The sequence below is a fragment of the Condylostylus longicornis genome, unplaced genomic scaffold (genome assembly GCF_029603195.1).
Source record: "Condylostylus longicornis isolate FDR11 unplaced genomic scaffold, ASM2960319v2 ptg000153l, whole genome shotgun sequence".
Lineage (NCBI taxonomy): Eukaryota > Metazoa > Arthropoda > Insecta > Diptera > Dolichopodidae > Condylostylus > Condylostylus longicornis.
The window spans coordinates 320,276-333,926 of NW_026578121.1; the positions used below are offsets into that span (position 1 = coordinate 320,276).

At 22.2% G+C, this 13,651-nt stretch overlaps 1 protein-coding gene across 1 annotated transcript; it reads right to left on the reverse strand.

Annotated features, from left to right (window-relative positions):
* Window positions 1-8,707: 8,707 nt before the first annotated feature.
* On the reverse strand, window positions 8,708-12,695 carry LOC129615863 (cytochrome c). The gene is made up of 2 exons (XM_055531256.1): window positions 12,623-12,695; window positions 8,708-9,117 (listed from the first exon to the last, which is right to left on the reverse strand). The coding sequence occupies exon 2, from the start codon at window positions 9,064-9,066 to the stop codon at window positions 8,740-8,742; it is 327 nt and encodes a 108-aa protein (XP_055387231.1). The 5' UTR covers window positions 9,067-9,117; window positions 12,623-12,695; the 3' UTR covers window positions 8,708-8,739.
* Window positions 12,696-13,651: the final 956 nt, after the last annotated feature.

Genomic DNA, 13,651 nt, shown 5'->3' on the forward strand with positions numbered 1-13,651 from the left:
CGTATATAAATTTGTTTAAAATTTATTTTTTATTTTTTGTGTTTTTTTTTTTTCAATCAAATTTGACCGAATTCGATTTGATTTCCATATTATTCGCGTACGAATTATAAACTGTTAATGAAGCTCTGAGTAAATTGTACTCTCAATATAAAGACAATTTTTTTGAGTGAAAATCTTTTTAAATTTAACTCAAGATAAGATTATTATGGCACAAATATACTTATATACATGTATATGTGTATTTACAATATGAAAAATAAAAACTGTTATACAATTTTAGAGAGAATGAGAAAATGGGAAACAAAGAAAAGAAAAATTATTGTAAATATTTTTTTTTTTTCATCTTTGAATAAAATGAAAAGGAGAGTGAAATTTTGAAATAAAATGCAAAAAGAAAGGAATAAAATAAGATTTTTCAGAGGCAGGCATTGTTCTCATAAAGCTGTTGTAAAGATAAAAATTATACACTGCGGTCTGGTATACATATAAATTATTATTATGTTTCTGTTATAAAAAAACGGAGTGCGTTATACGATAGGCATTATTTATTTGAGTTTTCGATGAAATTTCCTGATTTAAAAGAAAAAAACTGATATGGAAAATAAATTTTATTACTGTGATAGAAAGAAATTAAGAAGTTGGGTAAGCAAAAAATTTTGTAAAAATTCGATTTTTATTACACTATGACTTATTTTAAATAAATTTGGATGAATTAAATAAACATCAAGTTACCAACACAACTAAACTTACCAAAAATTTAACAATTTTCCTTTTTGTAAATTTAAAATAATTAGAAGATATGTTGAAAATATGTTTGAAATAACCTCGACGTATCTAAAATTCAGTGAATAAAGTATTTATAACGAAGTAAAACTTTAAAAACCACTGCATTGTAAAAACAAATGTTAAGTAGTTTAAGTATTTTAGATCATTTTATCACTTTATCACGAATTTTGTCACCAAGTATTTCAAAAACATATTAATACGTTAAATCTGGCACAAAAGTGCTAAACAAATTTTTTAATTCGATAATCTTGGCAATACTGTTTTGTCATGCAGTAAAAAAATAGTGTTGATTTTTTCACTTTGCCACTTTCTTTCTTATTGCGTAGTTGAAACTTACTCTTATCAATTCGGATCTTACTACATTCTATAAATTTTTTGTCCTACAACATGGGTCACAGATACATTGTAGCAAGTCTTACATTAATACTGCATTTTGGATAGCAGAGTAATTTAAATTTTTGTAATTTTTTTCTCAACAAAATTGATTTACATTAATTAGGTTGTATTATGATTGTAATTGTAGAATTTCAAGTGTTTAATTATTTTAACAAATTTAATTCTGAACCATATTAAAAGTACATTTTACAAAATTTGTCATATTTGACACATTAAAATATTTTGTGCGTATATGTATGTATTTTATGTAAATGTCAACGTAAATCGTCTAACTGTTTTCAATTGTATATTTGAACACATTTTGTACGATTGTAGAGTGTAGTAGTACAACGCTGAAGTGAAAAATACCAAGTTACTGACAACTTATTAAATAAATTTATTTAACCCGTTAATTCCGCTAACCATTTGCAAACATAAATAATACAATCATTAATTAAATATATTGTATAAATTAATATAGAACATAACCGTAAATGTATGTACTAATATAACGTAAATATTTAAGTATAACGTTTATACTATTAGAGTTCACCATAACTATTATACTTAATAAAATTTTTAATTTTTATAGTAATTAACAAAATGGACCTTGAACTTTTAATATTTTTTTTTTGTTAAATCTTTGTACATTTTCATGAAATGAAAAGTTCATTTGCATTTAAAAATTAAGTGAATGTTCTCTTCATATTTTTTTGTATAATATACGAGTATATACGCATAAAATATAAAATTCAACTTCCGAATACGTTAAATATGCATATGTAAATATGTATGTATGTATTTATGTATGTAATTTTATCTTCCTTATTTATTTCACTTCGGTAAAATATAAACAAAATATGAGTTTATCCAAAATTAAAATTTTTATTTAATAAAATGTTTAAAATTCTTAATTCTTTCAGACAATGAACTGCTGCATATTACTATGAATTTTTTCTAAAAAGAATAAGAAATTTAATTATATATACATACATAGGTGTTTATTATGAATATATACATATAAATTTTATCTATAATAAAATATATCTACATATTATGTGTATATATACGGATACGGTGTAAATAACTCCCTGCTGATGCTGAAAAAATTATTTACATTATTAAAGTATATTCTAATTTACGATAAAATTTTTTTATATTATTTTTACGTTATTGTACTCTTTTGTTTTTTTTGAAGCATAATAAATATATGTATATGTATATAATAATAGTCACACATACAAAATAATAAAATCAGCTGCTAAAATTAATTGTATTTTCCTAAGATTTTTTTTAAAAACTTTTCTATTTTTATAATAATACAAATATAACATTTATTTATAGCTCTACTCCATTAAGTTTTAAAGTTTTATTCATACATATGTATATTTTACATACATGCATATCATATTATGTATTTCAATTTTCACTCGTAGTAAGATTGTAATTATAATTGGCTATCTCACTCAACAAATTACAGCTCACTTTTGAAATGAGAATAAAATTAAATTGAAAAATGGCATACATATGTGTACATCCACGTAGAATATATACATACACATGTACTTTGTAATACTTTACATTTTGATATAAATATTTTACCTGTATAGACTGTCGTAGATGAATGAACTTAATAATGTGATAAAATAAGATGTATACTTTCAAAAAATAAAATTTCTCCGAGCTAAAAACTGAAAACTTCAGAATTCAATCTCTATGAGTTTTAATGGCTGAATAGTGTAGCAAAACAATTGTACTACAGTTTTATAGTCGAAGTCATAATGTAGATTTTTGCTCTGGATTTGTTATACTTAAACAGTTATGTTAGTTACTTAAAAATAATAAACAATATTACTATAATAGAGTAGTAAAACTACACATACACTACATTACTAAAGAATTCAGCAATTGCAGCTTGTAAGCTGAACTGTCTATTAAATATCAAGACTACGTTATTTTTATTAAATAATTGTAATCACGTAATTTTCATTCTCAGTCCTCTCAAACACCTTTTTAAAAATTTTTAAAACTTACTTTGTTATGTGTTACTTAATTATTTAATTCCTCACTCCTTTCAATAATGTTTGTTTCTCATATTTGAAATTCTCAAGTCAAAACAAACCACGAAACGAAAAATTTATGAGTATTACATTATAATAACGACCTTTCAAAAATTATGCTTAGTCTCTTAGCGTCCATTAATATTTTGCATTCATTAACTTTTTTTTTTTTTGCTATAGAATATTTATAACAGAATTATAATCTGTTATATGAAATGAAACGTAAAAACCCATCAAAGAGATTAATATTTTACGTGCTAAATTACAATATTTTATATAACAAATGTGTACGTAAAATAAATGTACATATACCTAAAATTCTAACAAATAAAATTTTACTGCAAAATACTTCTCTATATAATATAATCACAAGAAGACTCGAGTTATACACTCCTATAATAAATGAGAGCAAGAAAAAACAGCATCAGTCAGTGAGTAAGAATTCGAAAAAATTATCTATACCCATTTTTTGTCCTTGGTTTTCCCTACGAATAACCAAAACTGATCAAAAAGAAAAATCTCTACAAGTACGCCGTACATATTAGTATAACATTAACATGGTTAACCATTTCTATATTAACAGTTATATGAGCAGAGAAAAATATTGTAAACAAACAAAACATACTAATTCTTTAAGGATTTCCTCAACTGAAAACAAAACGAAAATAAAAAATATCAAAAGCAAAAAAAATACTTTGAACGTGTATCATGCATGAAGCACGTGAATGTCCTATTTAAAATTTTTCCTAGCAATTCTCTCTATACTTATTTTTGCTTTTGTTTTTTTTTTTCTTTTATTTTTGTGTGCATACAAAAAGTCTGAGGTTTTTCTTTTTTACATTTTACATAAGAAGGTGTAATGTACCTAAAATTTATAATAATGCTAATAAGAGAAACAAAAAAAAAAAAAAGAAAATAACTTGAACGAAACTGTTATACAAATATTTTTACTCAACAATATTATTATACTACTCACGAAATTACGGTACAAAGAAAATTTGAGTAAAAATTTGTGCTTAATAGAAGAGAAAACGGACATTTTCTAACTACAATTTTATATATTAAAATTTAATTTTTGTATATCAAATATGACATTTTGTTTTTGTCATAAGGTAATTTCAATGGTTGGCATTGCCTTAGAAAGGATGCGCCGCATTTATAAGCTTCCTTTTTTTAAGGCTAATAATTTTAAAAATTTTCATTTAAGGCTTCGGAATAATTGCAATTATTTTGACTTGTTAAAGAGAAAACAGAAAAGTATAAATTTATATTATAAATTTAAATTTTGAATGAAAATTAAAAGTGCTTTTTAAAAATGGCTGACCAATGGTTTTTGTCTTTACTATGATAGCTTTTTACAAACTTAATGCTCACTTTCTTTAATTTCTTTTATATTTACAATAATCTTATTGTGAATGTTGTTAGAAGTATAATTGTATTTAAGACTCATTTTTCTGCATCTAAATTAAAAATATAACAATTTAATAATAAAAATATAAAAATTTAATTATTATATTCAAAAATATGTAGAATTAAATCGTTCTAAACTCGTTTTCGTCTTATAATTAAATGTAAAAATATAACAGATTCATGCGGAATATCAACAAAGTTTTTCAAAAAAAGGAAATTTTCTAGATGAGTTTTATAATTGTGAATTAACTAAAATTTCACATTTCTATTGTTTCTGAATTGATTTGAAAATTATTTGTATTTTTTAACTATTATAATTTTAATAAAAATCTTAATTATTATAGAAAATTTAAAAAATTTTAATAAAATAATTTCTACAAAATTAATAGGAAACAATAAAATGTTATTTTAGTCATTTGCAATAATGAAAACACAAAACAACTTTAATCAGCATAACATTAAAAGCAATTTTAATCTCACATTTTTAATGAAGATTTGATAATAATTTGTGATAAACGAAAATCAAATTAATTTAAAATCGGATTTATTACAAAAATTTTTTTTGTTAAAGTGATATACTAATGTGATAATGAAAAGTGATATATTAATGTGATAGTGAAAATCAACACTATCAAAGCTATTAAAAATTTAGAAACTATATCTAATTCACTGTGGCACTAGCAAGTTGTTTTAACTATAACACATTTCAGCACAATTAAAAAAAATAAAAATAATAATTCCTGTAATGTAAATTTTATTTCTTTAACTCTCCAAAAATATTATGTAATGTATATGTCGTAATTATTTTGAAATATAAGTGTACAAGGCAAAAATAAAATATTTCGAAAAAGAATATTTTAACACCCAACACGCCATATTTTTTTGTCTTTTATTATTAATCAAAATCACTTATTGGTACACCAAATGAAATTTCCTCTTGTTTCATATCCGCAAATTGATTAATACCCAATGCATATGATATTTCACCAGCATCATATTTAATATTATGATCTATAATTTTCTTTTTAGTTTCTTCATATATTTTACGTCTGGCAATATCTTCTTCATCATCATATTTCTTATTATATTCTTTTTTATAATTTTCCCATTCATCATTAGTAACGTGTTGTGCTTCCTCTGCTTTTATTAGAATCACAGTTAAATTTAATAAACACAGGAAAATTAAAATTTTACAAAATTTCGATTTAAACATTTTAAATATAGAAAATAAATATTTTTTTCTTTACTTATTCTTGTTTAAAATTACAATGAATCAATTAATTTATTTTCATTTACTTTTATTTAATCGAAATTGTGTACAATCACATGTAAATACACTAATATAATCATGTAGATATAAAATGTTTTACTAATTATTGATATTGAACTAAAATGATTGAACATTAAACAGGTAGTTGTTGTTTTTGGAACGCGCTTCTATTATTTTAATTTAAGAAATTTTTATAATTTCAGATCTGATAAGATTGAAATCTTTAAATTTAAAAATATGAATTAATTGTAATTGAACTATATTTAACTATACGAATATCTATATACTAACATAAATAATGATTTTGGTTGTCTAATATTATCAATTTTGGAAAAAAAAACAAAAGTTGTTTACAATAAAAGCAATTTCTTGCTTAAATTAATTATTAATAATGTAAAAAATAGTAGTTTGTTTGTTGTAAATTAATGCGTAAATAAAATTTATTGTATTACGCCTATTATTAAATTGTAAGATGATGTTATTTTATTTTACATTAAATATAAGATAAAAAAAGAACTTCATAATTACATTGATTCCAAAATTCATTTTTACAAAAACATGTTTAATTTTAAATGACTTCAATTAGAAAATAACAAGATAACTGTTAGAATAGATAAAATATAATAAGAAATAAAATTGTAAACAAAAAAAAATTGTAAACAACAAATTTTACATTCTAGTTGAAACTAGAATACGGTTAAGAACGTTCCTCATATTAAATGTAATTTCAAAATATTTATGGATGTAATTAAAATATTTTTCTAATTACAAATTGGAAGATATAGATATAGATAATAAGTTTCTAATTACATATTTATAAATATGAATACAACTACCCATAATTTGTTAGTCGTTTCACTTGAAATGTTCGGATATCATTGACAATCATTGTGATTTCCAAGAAAATTACAAAATTTTTGAATAATAATCTATCATGACAAGTGATGCGATTATCGACTAACAGAATTTGAATGATTATATACATAGTTTTATGTACGATATTAAAATTAAAGCTTAGATATGTAAAATAATTTTAATAATTATATGATCCTTTCTGGTAAATCTCTTGCGTACACAAATTAGATGGTATAAAAGATTTTATTCTTATTATTTATAGCGAAAACTACCAGTATTTAATAAGGACATCCAAATTTTTTTCTTCAAGTTGAAATTTTCTTTCATTATATTGAATATTCATATTATTACTTGCCATTATGTTCCTTGCTAAAATTTCAAAACAAAAAAATTTATTATAAATAATGACATTTTTAATTATAAAAATATACTTGTATGGATATTATCATACTCTTCAAAAGGAATTGAAGGAAAAGTGTAAGAAAGTTTTATCCTCAAAACTCATAAATTACATACATACTTACAAAAAAAAAATATTGATTAAACTAATTCAGTTATAAGAGCTAGTCATAATTTTAATTCCTGCAGATATTTATATGGCCAAATATTGAAACTGCAATCTGGAAAATATTGTTCATCTGCCATTAAAGTAAATAAAATTTCAATTACTCTCCAGATTTTCTTAGATTTATAATTACGTACTTTAAATAAATCTTTGTAACCTTTGGTGTTCATCCTTTAAATTTTATTGCAAAATCATCAGCAAGTGGTTTTTAAATTTTATATCATATTATGTGATAACTACTGATAATCACATATTTCAATTTATATTATATTATATGGTATTTTGGAAATTCAAATTCTAAAACTATTTTTGACTGGCCGAACAATTTTTCATTAATTTTTGGCTATTGTATTTAAATCTTTGAATATGATGGTTTTATATGCATATATTTTTCTATGGTCTGTTGGCATTGAGGATCATCATTGAAGAACATACATATATATCATCATTATAGATATATGTATATATGTTTACGATTTGAATATTATAAAAGATTTTATTTTTAGATTAAAAATGAAAATGAAAAATATCTTCTCATTTTGTTTTTTGTTGGTTTTTCTTGAATCGGTTTTTCGTTTTTATTTTTGAATTTTCTTTTTACAGTTTTCTCGATTTTCTTTTTTTTTTTTTGTTATCAATATTTTCTTTACTTAAACAAAAAAAAAAAAAGGAACAAAAATTAAAATAAAATTTCTTAATATGTAAAATATAAATTAAATAAATTTACATAATTATTTCTACATTTGGTGTGTTTTTAAAATATTTTATTTACTTCATTATTTTTTGTTTTTCTTTTTGTAAAATAGTATAAACAAATACTTTAGTTAAAATAATTTTAGTGTACGCTATTTAATATTTAATTTTTTCTCAGAATAGCATCAACCATTAAAATTATTATAAATTTTGGGTAAAATTTGATTAGTTACTTATTTTTTCTTTTTGTTTTAATACTTACAAACTCAGTTTGTATGTGTTTCATTTATATAATTAAAGTAATTATATAATATTATATGTACATATTAAAAATAAAAATTAAAAAAAAAATAAAAATGTCCTTTTCTTTAATTAATTCATATATATATATATTTTGTATATCTTAAAAATGTATGAGAAATTATGATACACACCATATTACTTAAAAATTTTGTTTTTTTTCAATTCAACAAAGTTCTTGATAATAAGTAAATTTTCTATTAAATCATTTGTTCTTGATTTGTTTTTATATATATATGAAATTTTTACGCGATGGGAATGGCAGCATCCGTAAATAAAAATAATTTATTTATACATATATATATATATATTTGAAATATATATTTTTTTTTTACTACTTAACAATTATTTAAATTAATTTCTTTTTATGTTTTTTAATTTTTTTTTTGTTAATTTTTGTCAATAAATTAATTTGAAAATTTAATTTATTTAGTAGATGCTTTTAAGTATGCAATCAAATCGGCACGTTCTGCTGGTTTCTTTAAACCGGCAAAGATCATTTTTGTACCAGGGATATATTTTTTTGGATTTTCCAAATATTCGAATAATGTATCTTCATTCCATGTAATACCCTTAGCTTTATTAGCATCTGTATATGCGAAACCGGCTGCTTGACCTGTTTTACGTCCAAAAAGACCATGTAAATTTGGTCCTACTTTATGTTTACCACCAGCTTCAACGGTATGGCATTGAGCACAACGTTGAACGAAAATTTTTTTACCTTTTTCGACATCACCAGCTGGTACACCCATGTTTTATAATGGTATTTTTTTTTTGCTTCTAATTAAAAAAGAATATGTTATCTAAAATGAAAAAAAAAGAGATTTTAAAAATTAATATTATAGAAAATAAAATATATATGTATGTATGTATGTATATAAAAAAAATAAAGTATTATGCAATATTATTCGAAAATTAAGAATACATAACGCTCGCTTCTTAAGTAAGTAAAGCTATATTTTTTTTTGTTAACCTACACAAGTCTATCTATGTAATATCTTTTGCTATCTTATGGGTATACGTGCAATAGTATACATTAAAAGCTATTTTCTTAATCGTTTCTATATTACTAACACAACTTGGTAATTTTCTTTCAAATATATATATACTTAAAATAATACAAAATGCATTTTTAATTAACTTGAATAAACTTATCATTGAATGTTATCAACTTTGGGCCTTCTATGATAAGAGTTATCAATAATCCAACAATTTCTATTATAGTATATAATATAAAATATATAAATCATTTACATAATAATAATGACATAAAGGTTGACTAAAATATACCCTAAAATGGTAAATTTTATGGTGTTTTTTTCTTTTTTTGAAAGCTTCTTATTAAGTTTTTTGAACTTTGGATTGAATAACCTAAATTGAATTCCAAAATTTCTGTACCAAAAATTTTTAAATATTTAAACTAGATATTGGTATATTAATATATTGTAGGCTAATAGCTTAGCTGTATATACGTAAAAGGAAAAAAAGAGAATCCCCCAAAAAAAAAAAATAATAAAAAGCTTAAAAGAAAAAACCAAACTAAAACCAGTTTTCTGACTCATACAAAAAATGCCATGTGTTAATTTATAAAGTAAATTGTGATTGTGTTAGCGCTTTCGAAAATTACAAAATTTATTCGAAATATTTCTTCACATGGTAACAAAAATAGTGATAAATCTTCATAATTATTTGAATAAAAGTTCAATGTTGTATGACATTGGCGTATGTATGTACTATGTACATACATTATTACAAGTGGAATATGAAATTGTTAAAGAGAACTGAAAAGAATGAAAACAAAAAAACTATAAAAGCTGCTCACGTAAAATTCCACTAAACACACAATTTCTCATTACAAAATATTACGATCACGAGGGTTTTTTTTTTCAAATTTATTATTTTTAAGAATTCTATAGTTCTACTGGCTACATGCGAATAAAAAATTAGAAAAACAAAAAAAATGCACTGTACAAATAAAAAAGCTTTCATGATGTAAATAATTAAGATTATTTGAAAAAAAAAAAAAATTCGAAATGTCTGTCCGTCACTTTTTACAGAATCTGAAGTATGAAGATATAAAAAGTGCAGCTTGCGCATAATTTTTAGGGAAAAATGCAATTTTCTCATTGCATGTAAGCCGAATTTATTAAAAATTATTTGAGGTTTTTAATTTAAAGTTCTGCTATGATTAAAATAATTTAAATTTTAGGCATCAATATTCTTGTTCATAAAGCTATTTGAAATTTAAACACTAGAGTGTAAACAAAATTACCCTAACTTTAATTAATCAGAGCAACACTTGATAAATGTGCGATTTGAAAAGAGAATAAACTTTTTGTTTTAAGAAACAAACTAGTAGGCCAGCTAATTTAGAAAATTTTTTAAAAAAAATTTCTAATATTTTGATCTATTTTTTTTCTAATTATGCAATTAAATAAAAAAAAAATACAAGTGCTAAGTGACTGTATTTCACACTTTTTATTATTAGATAATTGATTAGTTAAGTACTTATGTGTATATGTTCATTTATTTAGCTAAAAATCGTATGTTTATTTAAAAGCTGATAAATAATATTTTTTATATGTTTACGTTTTAGAAGATAAGCACATAGTACCTGCCTATATAACAAATTTTTTTATGTAGAAACCAAATAATAGAGCTTATATTGAATAAATTGATTTTAAATTGAATAAATTTATATAGGGTATGATTTTGAATTGAATCAATGACAAAATATGATACAAATGCTGTTTTAACCTTTAAAGGTCAAGGACAGAAGCATTTGATAGTTGCCAAAATAAATGTTATACAAGTAACTTGTTACGTCAAACTCAATATTGACAAAAAGTTTATTATTATTATTAAAACACACGCTTACAGTCTTGACAAAAAAAAATTGCTTATTAATTGTCCTTTAAAAATTTTTTACCTTATATTTAATCGTCACGAATACACGCTATTTAATAAATAAAAGAATTCAGTATATAAAAAAAGATGAAATTAATTCGTAGCGTAAAATGCGATTAAAAAAGCTCTACGTATAAAATGCATTAAAAAACAAAAAACAAACTGAAAAAAAAAATATTCAGACAGTTAATTGGAAGTTAGCATTGGACTTTGTTTTTCCTATTAGATAAAAATGGAAAAAAACTTGGTAATGAATTTTCCCCAAGTTCAAAAAGAATTTAAAATAAAAAAAAAAATTGTACAAAATAAAATATTTCCGCAAATTATGAAATAAAAAGTGAAAAGAAATTATAAAAAAATTTCAAATTCTAGGTTAAATAATATCATGAAAACTTAAAGAATACCCTTTTGAATAACACAACATGGGCAATATAACATATGTAAACATAAGTGGATACTTCTTTTGGCATGCACATGAAAATTTATTTGTGTACTTCAAGGGCGAAGGTGAAATTAATGTGACAATTTATTTTAGTATTATTGATTGATATAGAATCTTTACTATTTATTGGTATATTCATCATGCATTACTAGACGTGTAGATGATACACCCTGACCTAATTTATAAAAATGAATGAATATAATTTTTTTTTTAAATTTCCATGCAAATTTAATATTATTTCGTATCTTTTTCTTTTCTTAATTTTCAATGTTAAGCACAAGCTTTTTTATTTTTTTGCTTAGGTGTACAAAAAAAAAAAAATTTTTCCCACATTAGTTACGTAATTTTTTCTTTATATGAAAAACTAAATATCACACGTTTAAATCCTTAGAACAGGTAAAAAATCTTGATAATAAAAAATTAATATATAAGTCACATAAATATTTAATTTATCAATCAGATGAATTCATTAATAAAATCCAGTTTTACTCTACTACTTCCATTTAAGATATGGATCAAGCACGTGTTTAAATTAGAAGTTCAGCTGTCATTAACTGAGATAGTAAAGCGTTAAAAAAGAGAGACTTAAAATTAGTATGTACTCAATTTATCCTTTCATTTTCATTAAAATTTATTGTGTCACTTTAATTAATTGCTCATTATTTTAATACATAACAGAAAAAAAAAATTTTATTTTTATGTAATAGTTATTTTTTATATATATATGTATGTAGAAATATTCATTGTTCTTCAAATAAACAAATTATGTAATTTGTTACTTAGTCAATTAAATTTAATTCATTATCACTTTGATTATTATTTGGTGGTGTATTCAAAACTTTCGAATAAGCTTTTCTTTTTTATTAATTTATTTTTGATTTGATATCACTTTAATTTTATTTAATAATATTTTTCCTTGAAATTAAATTTATTTTTTTTTTTTCCTTTTACTTACGAACCTAAAATTTGCCTCTTGCAACCAATGTAGCTCTTCTAGAAACTCACAATTGATTGAAATTCGCAAAAAAAAATTTATACCTACATAGAAGAAAATTTTTGACATTTGAAGAAAAAAATGAATATAATATATTTTTAGCGATGTATGCGACATCTATATTTGTTTAAATGAAAAATATTGAAAGCTTTACATAAAGCATTTTTGAATACGTTCGCAATAGTAAATTATTGTTAAATACTTTTTTTTTGTTTTTAGAAAAATGGAAACAGTGGGAATAGTTTTATCCATTTGGCGATAAAATTGTGTTATTTTAAAAAGATTTTAATGAAGATTTTTACATATATATAAAATATAAATCTTAAATAAAAATCCTTTCTTTTTTTTGACATATAGGTATTAAAATAATTAAAAATTATTTAAAGTGGCACATTTCAATGAAAACATTTACGACTATCTTACGAGACAATGTAGGTTTTTTATAATAAAAATTAGTTAAGTTCCTGAATTTAAAAAACTAAATACAAATATTTATTCAAATGCTATAAAAATGCCTGTTTAAAAGACAAATTTTGAATCAATAGTTGACATAGTGCGCTACATTCCCTTTGCTAAGAAAGCTTTAAGGCAAAAGGAATGACACGTATGTCAAAAAATAATGTGAAATTCATCGAGTAAATCAGCATAAAGTTTGAAAAACTTACTTTAGAAATAAAACTAAAAAATGTTGTTAATCGTTACAATTTGACAATGTGAAATTTGACAATAAAAATATTGAGAATAGTTTCGCATACAAAAATTAATAAATTTTATCGAAGAAACAAACCATTCTGTAATTCAAATTTAATATAATTGTATTCAAAAAATTACCTATAATATTGTATAACACTTTTATAACAGTTAAAATTTCTAATATGAATTTTTTTGTTTTTGTTATTATTTATTAAATATAAGAAAAATAATTTTTTTTTAAAAATCATTCTATCAGCTGACTTGCTGTAGTTTACACATCAAGTAAGAAAAACTAAAAGTA